At 29.4% G+C, this 10680-nt stretch overlaps 7 protein-coding genes across 7 annotated transcripts; 5 read left to right on the plus strand and 2 right to left on the minus strand.

Moving 5' to 3' along the window:
• Positions 1-1067: 1067 nt before the first annotated feature.
• On the plus strand, positions 1068-1394 carry EHI_062300 (uncharacterized protein; the record flags this gene model as incomplete). Its single annotated transcript, XM_645096.1, has 1 exon — positions 1068-1394. One exon carries the CDS (start codon positions 1068-1070, stop codon positions 1392-1394), a length of 327 nt encoding a protein of 108 aa, XP_650188.1.
• Positions 1395-3016: 1622 nt separating this feature from the next.
• On the plus strand, positions 3017-3361 carry EHI_062310 (uncharacterized protein; the record flags this gene model as incomplete). Its single annotated transcript, XM_001913987.1, has 1 exon — positions 3017-3361. One exon carries the CDS (start codon positions 3017-3019, stop codon positions 3359-3361), a length of 345 nt encoding a protein of 114 aa, XP_001914022.1.
• Positions 3362-3447: 86 nt separating this feature from the next.
• On the plus strand, positions 3448-4932 carry EHI_062320 (uncharacterized protein; the record flags this gene model as incomplete). Its single annotated transcript, XM_645097.1, has 2 exons — positions 3448-3896; positions 3975-4932. 2 exons carry the CDS (start codon positions 3448-3450, stop codon positions 4930-4932), a joined length of 1407 nt encoding a protein of 468 aa, XP_650189.1.
• A 390-nt stretch (positions 4933-5322) lies between these two features.
• Positions 5323-6813, minus strand: EHI_062330 (uncharacterized protein; the record flags this gene model as incomplete). Its single annotated transcript, XM_645098.1, has 1 exon — positions 5323-6813. One exon carries the CDS (start codon positions 6811-6813, stop codon positions 5323-5325), a length of 1491 nt encoding a protein of 496 aa, XP_650190.1.
• A 270-nt stretch (positions 6814-7083) lies between these two features.
• Positions 7084-7914, plus strand: EHI_062340 (uncharacterized protein; the record flags this gene model as incomplete). The annotated part of the gene is made up of 1 exon (XM_645099.2): positions 7084-7914. The coding sequence occupies one exon, from the start codon at positions 7084-7086 to the stop codon at positions 7912-7914; it is 831 nt and encodes a 276-aa protein (XP_650191.2).
• Positions 7915-7934: 20 nt separating this feature from the next.
• EHI_062350 (uncharacterized protein) lies at positions 7935-8717 on the plus strand (the record flags this gene model as incomplete). Its single annotated transcript, XM_645100.1, has 1 exon — positions 7935-8717. The coding sequence occupies one exon, from the start codon at positions 7935-7937 to the stop codon at positions 8715-8717; it is 783 nt and encodes a 260-aa protein (XP_650192.1).
• A 10-nt stretch (positions 8718-8727) lies between these two features.
• Positions 8728-10251, minus strand: EHI_062360 (uncharacterized protein; the record flags this gene model as incomplete). The annotated part of the gene is made up of 1 exon (XM_001913988.1): positions 8728-10251. One exon carries the CDS (start codon positions 10249-10251, stop codon positions 8728-8730), a length of 1524 nt encoding a protein of 507 aa, XP_001914023.1.
• Positions 10252-10680: the final 429 nt, after the last annotated feature.

The raw sequence follows: 10680 nt of genomic DNA on the forward strand, positions 1-10680 counted from the left end.
ACAGTGAAAGATGACAACGGAAAGAATTTCTGTGGTAGTGAAGATGAAACAGTTGTTGAAGAGAGAAACTTGAAGATATCAGATATTATGTGCCTTCAAATGGATTTGAAGAAAATAATAGATGAGTTCAAGATACTAGTTAACGGGAATGATTTATCATTAGGTATCGATCCATTATATTGTTTCAAATGTATAGTTGAAGGTAATATAGAAACAATAGAAGAGATAGAAAAAGAAATTAAAGCATTCAAAAAGAGAAACATTCTCTTTATTAATGCATTGAAAGAATTAAAGAAAAGAAGAGAAAGAGAAGATCGAATCGATAAACTAGAGAAGAAGAAACAAGAAGAGACAAAACCAGAGAGGAGAAAAACTAGACCTCTCTAGTTTAATTTAATTTAATTAATTTTAAAATTTTGTTATTTATTTTTTGTTATTCAAAATTTTAAAAAAGAAAATAATTTGTTATTTAAACAATAAGCAATAAGCAATAATAAAATAATAATAAAAAGGAATAAAAAGCATTCAATTAAGATGTCTTACATCGAGAATATAAATGCGATGTAAAATATAAGTCAACAACGAAACAAGTCGTTGACTATTAAGTAGCATAGCATTTAAATCAATTATAATAAAGTTCAACATATCGAACATTTTCTTTGTGTACTTCATGTTATAACGATGGAACCAAATATGGAACCAATATACCAAAGAGTACAAAAATGTTCGATTAAACTCGGATATTTCCGAGTCAAGGAATTGTTGAACTATAAAGCCTATTTCCTTTATTAAAGAGGATAATAATGGCTTTTTGACTCTAGGAGGCATTGAATGCTATCTATATTATTGCTGTTTAAATAACAAATTAAATGGCTGATATGAGGTAGTATATGAGGTTATAAATGACTTTTAAACTATAATTAATAATAAAAATATAATATAATAAAAAAAGAAAATGTCTGTTTTGTCTCTCCATCTGTCTGAATGCCTGTTACATCTTAATATTTAAACCAGTGAAGAGGGATATCAAACATAACAACATGTGCGACTCCCCCGAAGAAAGAAGTATGCAGCAGAGACTGAGCAAGGTCAAAATATCTGATTTAATTGATTACTTCAGAGGTATTGACGACTTGAAATATCTCTGTTCCGATTTTTTGGATTGCTTTGATAAAGAACAGAAAACTCCTTGTAATCTGCCCAAATATGATCTGTTGATGGAGAAAGAAGCAGAACTCGTGAAAGAAATTCACGATACGGCGAAAGAGATGATAGAAAATTATGCTGAAATCATCTTGTCATATGAAGAAAGAGCTGCAGAAAGAGAAAGAAAGGAGCAGATAGAAATAATAAAGAGACTGGAAAAGAAACCTAAACTTCCCAAAGTCGATTAAAATTAAATTAATTAAATTCTTTTTAATATTATTTTGTTTATTAAATAAAAAATAAATAAAATAAAAAATAGTAAATTAACGATTATTCCAAATCATTAACGAAATGGAAGTTTTCAAGTAACTCTAATAAACCTCCTAGTTTATTAAAACGTTTATCCTTAGTGCAAGAATCGACGAAACCTGTAAGGTAATAAAATAAAACATCACTATAATTATAGTGTGTCTCCTCAAACCTCCTCATAAAATAGAGGATAGAATAGATTAGACATTTAGTGTCCAAATCCAAACTATCACTCTCGAGGAGACCTTTACAGGTTTCGTCGATGTCTTGCACAATTGAAGACAAGAGGGGGAACATCGAATAAAATAAAAAGTACCTTTGTTTAAATAACAAATAAAACGTGTAAACAACACAACAAACAGACACTCAAAGAGGAATTTCTAAATTAATTGAATTATATTTTTATTAATCTTTATAGTTTAAAAATCATTTTCTGCCTCATACATTACCTCATATCAAAAACAATCCGGAAAAGATAACGAAAAGAGATAAATTAACCAACCAAATAAACAGACAATGAATAAACAACACGTAGACATTTAAATAAAAAGGTCCAACAAATCATTTGATAACATCGAACAATGAGTAGCTTACTCGATAGATACTATTCCTTTAATGCAATGCATGGCTTCCTCACATTGAACTTCGATGCTAACCATCCATCTCTCTCCACTCCAATATTAAAGCAGATGGTGGAAAATTGGTGCTCCACGAAAACAAATAAGGCTGAAATAGAATACTTGGCCGTAAGTAATACCAAGGGAAAGAATGCTCATGCTCATGTATTCTTTAAATTAAACGAAAGAGCAAAAGTTCATAAAAAACCAGTTGCTAAAATAAATAATATAGAATACAAATTAGTATTCACCCCAGTCACGGAACATAAGAAATTTGATGGATCATTTCAAGCAATAATAAAATATCTGAAGAATCAAAACAAAAAACACGGAGCAGAATCTACTTTTGACGAAATTGGCAAAGAAGAAGCAATAAAAGGAAAAGTGGGAAATAACCTAGTGGAACAAGCACTATCATTGGAAAATTTGAAAGAGGCGGAAGGATTATTGAGACAGGCAAGCATGACCTGGTATTTAAATAATGTAAAAAAATTTAGAGAAATATGGAGAGAGCAACACAGCAATAAGCAGCCGAACAGAATTAACATAAAACTTAGACCCTGGAAAGAAGACAATATCCTTGTAAAAAATGCCAGAGCTTGGCTCCAGGGGGTTAGGTTAAAATGTCGAAGCAAAAAAGAGTGAAGACACTAGTTCTTCTTGGAGAAACCAGAATAGGGAAGACAGAGTTCGTAAATGATCTTCTCAAGGGGCTAAAAGTAGATGAATTTAGAGGACATTTTATGTTCGATGGTCATGACGAATATAAGAACTATGATATTCGTCTGTTCGACGATGCCAATTTAAAAGAGGTAGAATGGTTCGAATTCAAAGCTTTAATATCAACGAGGGGTGAGACGATTACCATGAATATAAAATATGATCACATAAATGTAACCAGTCTTCCCACTATAATAGTAATGAATACTAAAAACTGGGATCTAATGAAGAAAATAGCTAAAGAGCATAATGATTTAGATTGGCTCGAAAAAAATACGGCTGTTCTTTACTCAAAGGAGCCCCTCTTTGAAAGACCAAAAGAAATTAGAAGAACCATAGAAGAACTAAAGAAACAATATGGTGATTTGGATCCAGCCATATTGGAGATGTTTGATGAAGAAGACATCCAACCAGATCAAGAAGAAGGAAGTGAAGATAGCTCCTCAGAATTCCAATTACAAGAACCACTTCCAGCTATAATTAATCCAGAAATAACCTTGAGATTGCCAGATGATGACTTTATTCCAGAACCAGAAAAAAAGACTCAGAGTGCCATCAATAGAAGATGATGAAGAACTTGCATCAAGATGGCCTCGTTATGGAGATGAAATTAATTAACTAATTTTTGGTTTATCTTTTATTTTTTATTTTTAAAATGAGCTATTGGTATAGACCAAATGTGTTAAAAAGAAAATGGGGAAGTTATGGAAGTATTCATAACAACCAGTATTATAATGATTACAACGATAGTACATTCTTTAATGAAGTAAATACTACTTATGATCCAGATGATGGAGAAGATGAATATTTTGAAGAAGATGATGTAGATTTACATCCAAATAGTTATGAAGCTAATAATTATTTTGATCCAGACAATGAATCAGAAAGAGTAAATAAACCAGACTTGATTAATGAAGAATTTAGTAAAACAGAAGAATCAATATTTGATGATCCAGATTATGAAGAATATAATAAAGAAATGAATGTTAATGAAGACCCAATTGAAGAAAACGAGGAAGAAGAAAATGAATTACCTCTAAAAACAATAGTTGATCCAGAAAATCCAAATACTATTTATACATATGATAATAATACAATTGAATTGTTAAAGGATATGAAAATAAATATTAACAATAAAAAAGAAATAATAAAAGCATTGTAAAATATACAAGATGACATTAGACAAAACAATTATGAGAATTTAAAAAATGCAATAAAAGAAGAAGGAGTAGATAATACAATCCCTGTAATAGAAGAAAGAGGAGATGATATAATAGTACAGAATATAGATTATGATGAAATAAAAGATAAACCAATGGAAGAAGAAATAGAAATACATAAAGATGAAAAAGAACCAGATAGAAATATTATACCACCTAGACCACCAAGAGAGAATAGACATTCCATTAAACAATGGATAGATAAAAATAGAGATAATTCCAAAAGAAAACATCATTTAGAAGATACTAATGAATATCAAGAAAAGAGAGATTTTGAACGAGGAATATATTTAGAAGAATTACAACAATTCTTACCAATAGAAGAGAAAGAAGAAAGAGAAGAAGCAATAAATGAAACAAAAATAGAAATTCCACAAAATGAAGCATTGAACGAAAAAGAAGAAGTTCAAAATGATGAAACAATGAATAATTCATTACCAAATGAAAAAATGCAAGAAAAAAGAGAAGAGAAAGAAGAAAAAAGAATTAAAAAACCAGTTATTGTTAAGAAAGAACGAAAACTCAAAGAAGTTAAGAAGATTGATTCTAAATTTAATTATAAAGAACTCTTCGGTGACGTTAAAAACAGAAAACATGAAGTTGATGAATTGGAAAAAAGATATAGATTACTTGCTAAAGACATATCACTCAATTATAAACCAACACAAAAGAAAGAAGAAAATGATTCCAAAAATATTCTACCAGAAGAAATTAAACCAATAATAGAACAAGAAGAAGAAGATTTAAGAGTTGAAGACATTCCAAAAGAGTTAACAATAAAAGATCAACAAAAATATTGGAATAACTTTAAACATAATGACGAAAACGTTGATGTAAATGAAGGAGAAGAAGAAATAGAACAAGGTATAGAAGAAGTAGAAGAACCAGAAATAGAATATGAGTACGAGTATGAGTTCTAGTAATGTACTCTGAAAAGAGATAAATTGAGTATTTAAACTATTTATTTTGAACTGTTTAATCATACCATGACTACAAGCATTAAAGACATCATTGCTGATTTCGCCTTAGGAAAATACAAAGAAATGGGCGATGAAGAACTGATAGAAACAATGAATAAGTTAATGTACATAATCGATGATGAGACATCCACAGAAGAAAAAGTGGCATTAAAAAAGCCATACTGGTCTCTCGTCTATAGAATAGCCAATAAGAAAGGCTTAATGTGGAATAAGCCACAGATTAAAAAAGTAAAGACACCAGAAGTACCAAAGAAAGAATACAAAACTAAATTTGTATTAAAAGATAAAAAGAAAGAAGAAGAAACTAAACCAAAGAAAGAAGATAATTGATTATTTATTATAAAATTTAATTTTTCCATTTATTGTTTTAAAATGATTAATTTTATCATCATCAGGTGATACTCTAAGTAATACCTTTTCATAATCAGCACGTTTATCACTTATTCCCCATTGTTTTAATTGTTTATAAACATTCTTCATTACTTCAAATCTATCTTGTCCGCTTTGTACTTTATTAAAATGAGGTTGTTTATATAAATATTGATGTAATCCTCTTCTTTCAAAATCAGATGGTTTAAAGATAGTACCTTTATTATCACTTCTATTTGTTCTTGCACCAATATGAATTTTATGATAATAATCATCAGAAGAATGTGTACTAATAGCTTCTGGTACTGGAATATATTGCAAACTTTCATATCTTCTCATAACATTTGGTTCAAATGCAACATCTTCAATTCTCTTCCATAATTCAGGTGGTAATACACTTCTAATATATTGTTGACTAAAATTCAATTGGTCTAAATCATCATCCATTAATTTATGTTGATTAGTCAAATCATTTAATTTATCAACAACAATATCACTAATCGGTTTAATAGCATCCAAATACTTTTGTATAGCCAAAGGAGCAAGAACACCAGACATTTGATCTACAATTGATGAATCTAAACATTTTTCCCCTTCTGGTGTTGTTTTAAAACAATTTCCATTAACACGAATAACTTTTCCTTTATACAAAACGGGTAATGTCAAATTTATATCCTCAGGATGAGTAAGATAATACAAAGCTAATTCTTTCTCTCCAAAAATAGTAGAAATATATTTATCAACAATTTCAGGTCTATTCTGAATTGCCATCTTAATTAATTCAAGTGCAGTATTCTTCTCAAATAAATCTCCTTGTTTGTATCTCTTTTCCAAATATTTATATAAATTGTTTCCTTTTATTGCCTCATTAAACTCTTTGAATTCTTTAATATTAAAAATGGAAGAAACACCAAAAGCTTTTGCAATATCAGTAAAATATCTCGAACCATATTTTTTATATCCATCAACAATCCCTCGAATCAATGAAACATCTAAACGAGCAGATGGATCAAAAAGACTCTTACCATCTGTCATTTCCCAAAATTTATCTTTTATAAAATCTTTAATAATTGTTACTGGTTTCTTCTCTTCAATAAAATTATCAACTACATCAATAACACCTTTTACTTTACTTTGTAAATCTTCAGAATCAATTACTTTCTTTACATTTGGTAAAGATGGAATATACTTCTTTATTTTTTCTTTATCAAATATTTTCCCACCATCATACTTAGAAGTACTAAATGGTTTATATTTTGAACTATCAACTCTCCTAGAATTATCAAAAGGACGAATACTTAGTGGATTAGTTCTGTTAGAAATACTAAAAGGATGATATTTCTGTTGATTACTTCTTCGTATTCCATCATAATTAAATCGTATAGATCCATATGAACCATATCTTCTTTTATGAAGATTTAATCGTTGTTTTCTCTTCTTAACCAAACACATTAAAATAAAAAGTTAATTAGGAATTAAAGTTTTTACTACTTCTAATACTTCTTCTACTGCATTCATAACATTCCCCTGTCTTCTACTTTCAAAAAATGCAAAGAAACAACTAGCTATTAATAATATACATGATAATAGAAGCATGACTATTTTACGGATAATATTCCATGTACTTTCTTTAAACACTTCTTCTGTACATTTAGACGAGTGATTAGAATCACTGGAGTCTGCACTCATATTATGAATTATTCAGTTCATCTTTATATTCAAATGATCCGTTCTAGAAATAACTGTCCTAATAATACACATGAAGTAGAATTTGTATTTAATACCCCTATTGAAATTATATTAAATAGAGGAATGGGTGTATATACAACTTCTCTTTTTAATTTACTCTTCAATAATACTAATTATAAATCATTCTGTAATTGTTTTAAAAGAGTTAAAATATTTAAAGCATTGATTAGTCTCTCAATAGGAGAAATAAATGTAGAAGAAATAGGATTAAATTTTCCTATTGTTAGTACTACATGGTTTCAGACATATATTCGTTCCAATATTGATCAAGACACTGCTGATGACAAAGATATAAATAAAGTAATTAATATGATTAATTCAAGTACTCATTTACAACAACAAGTCTATTATCCAGGTGGAGCATTTCAAATTAATAGTATTATTAAAGCTATGACATTACAAGAACAAAACTATTATGGACCTACTAGAGTAGAAGGATATTGGAAATATGATTCACCTGAACTTCAACCATTTACAAATGAAAATGTAAGTATTCCTTTTTATCCATGGTACTTCATAGGAGTAGAAACACCAAATAACAATGATAATAAAAGTATTAAATTCAATTGTCAATGGTATATCACTGTTCATTTTGATAGATATATTTGCACTCCAATAGAAGAAGAACAAACAATGAATTTACTTGATTTAAATGTCAATTTAACTAATGAAGAAATCAAACAAAGAGAAACACTCACATATCAAGCAGAAAACAATTCAGCATATGAAAAAGTAACTATAGCATTTCCAGAAAAAGAAGAATCTACATTTATTTTAATTATAAAAGATAAACAAATATATTAATTAACTCATTTTTATCATTCATGTCTATCATTAACAAGACAACAAAACAAGAAACTTTAATAAGAAAAGATGAAATAAATAAAAATACATTCAAAGTAACAGTAAATACAGATGATGTAACTATCGAAACAACTACAAATGGAATAACAACATTCACCAGTGAAAATTACATTGACCGTATTCAATTAATCACTCAAGTACCTGAACCAAAAATACAAACAAAAGCAGTTACTATTACTGAAAATGGTTCATACACTATCAGTCCAGATGATAACCTTGATGCACTTGATCATGTCTATGTCACTGTAAATGTACCACAATATAAAATAGATTCTATAAAAATAAAGCAAAACGGTACTTATACATTAGCAACAGTAGCACCAGAAATAATAAATATTACAGAAGATAACACTAATATTGCAGATTTAATACCAGCAGATGGAAAATTACATAAAGTCATAAATAATAGTACAGAAGAATACATTAAAATTTATACTACCAAAACAAACAACGAACAATACATATCATTTAAACGTGGAGTTATTGATGACCTCGAAATAACAGAAATAGAAAGTGATGTTGTAACTTATTTGCAACAAAATACTCCTCGATATATATTAAAATTGTCTGTAAATTATATAAGTGAAGCGAAGATCGAATTTTGTGAAGGAACAACAGTAGAAAACACAATGGTATTATTTGATTATCAATCATATTATGCTAAATCACAACAGGCATCATCAGCATCTTCGTTAATAACAATACAACATAAAATAATTTCAGAAAACTTCCCAATAAAATAATTAAATTAATTTAAGCACTAATAAGTTTTTGGTTATCATTTGAAAACAATCCAGTAACAAATGTTTTACTAACAAGTACAACCGGATTCAATACTCCATTTCCTACTGTACCAGCAGCAACTGGTAATGCACCTGAAGCAATAGTAACTGCCGTATCTTCAACTGTTCCACTATAAGCATATAAAAGAGATCCAATTACATCAGTTGATGCACCAGTAGTAGTTTTAACATTAATTTTAACTTCTGAATTAGCACCAATAGAACTATCAGGTAAGTTAATTCCATAAATATCAAATTCATTACTTGCAATAACATAAGTATCAGCATCAGTTGAAATAGTAACAGTATGTGCATTAGTATTAGCATTACCAAATAAATAAGCAGATATATTATATCCTTTTACTCCAGCACCAAGAGTACCAGCAGTAGCAAATACAACTAAACGTACTCTCATAACACTTGAACTACCTCCATTAATAGTTAAAGCTTGATTACTTTGAGATGGTTGTTCTATACTAAATTGATCAAAATTCAAATCCATAGCATTAACTTGTGAAATTCCTGCATTATAAAATACATTATTCAAATACATCTTAAATGAATCAACTGTCCATGTATTAGATGAACTTGATAGTTGTCCACCTGTTGTTTGTACCATTGAAGTATAAATTGGATTATCTGTAGTAACAACTCCTCCATTGTTAGTTGTAGTCATACTAACAGGAATCATTGCATTATTTGTACCTGATGCAACTGTTCCAGCATTAGTATTAGCATAACCAAGTGAATTAGCAGCAGGTGTTGGAATAACATCAAGTGTACTTTTTCTCAATCCTCTAAGTGAAACAACCCATGACCATGTTAAATTAAATACAAGTGTTTGACATGTAGCTGTTTGATTTCCTAAAAGAACAGAAAGTAAGAAATCAGGATTCCATGCTGCATATAAAGTAGATTCAGTTAATACTTCAGCAGTCTTTACTGTTGGAAGATAAATACTCTTCTCCTGTAATGAAGATGCAACAAGTCTTCTTGTAATACCCCATCTAGCTCCTGGATAATATGCTCTACTTACTGCACTTGAATATGAACTTACTTGATAAGGACCTGGTACTATTGGTACATTACTTAATACACCTTGTCCTTCTTGTGTTACTTGACTTGCTACTGCTTTATCTATACCATTTCTATCCCATGCAGTGATAACATTAGGAAATGTCATTGCAGCTTGACCAAATGTATTGTAAACAATTTCAGCTGACACTGACACTCCATCTATTTTAAATTGATCATACATTCCAGCATAATATTGGAAGAATTCCGTGCCGCAAAGCAATTTAGTAACATTCCTTACAGTTGTAGCACCATTAGTATTTGCTGGAATAGCTAATTGTACTGTTTCAGTAGCATTCAACACTACTTGAGTTGAATCTCTTTGTTGAAAAGCAGCTTTTAAATTCCCAGCCATAGTACTTCTTAAATTTCTTCTAGTTGAAGTTGGTCTAGTAGCCGTGGCTCTTCTTGTACGTCTCATTTATTTCAATAACTCAGTTGAATCTAAATTGGAGTTTAAATAGCTGAAGCTAGCATGATACATAATATATGATGGATAATGATATCCTGTATTAAAATGATGTATAAACCCGTAAGAAATTAAATAATCGTTTTAGTCGTAATCATAATGTGAAGAGGATCACAGTAACACAGTGGATGGGATAACTGAACCTGATTATGATTAAAAAAGATTTTTAATGCTAAAAGGGTCGTAAACTCCCATTATCAATACATCTATTATCATTAATCCTTCATCATTAATTTGTGACATGCAGCTGACGTGGCATTTTGTATAATAATTATTGTACCACAATATTATACTAACCACAATCGTGCGTAGCACGATATTGCCCCTTCGGGGCAATTGTGGTTAGTATAATATTGTGGTACAATAATTATTATACAAAAT

This window comes from Entamoeba histolytica, genomic scaffold (genome assembly GCF_000208925.1).
Source record: "Entamoeba histolytica HM-1:IMSS scf_1104750517209 genomic scaffold, whole genome shotgun sequence".
Lineage (NCBI taxonomy): Eukaryota > Evosea > Mastigamoebida > Endamoebidae > Entamoeba > Entamoeba histolytica.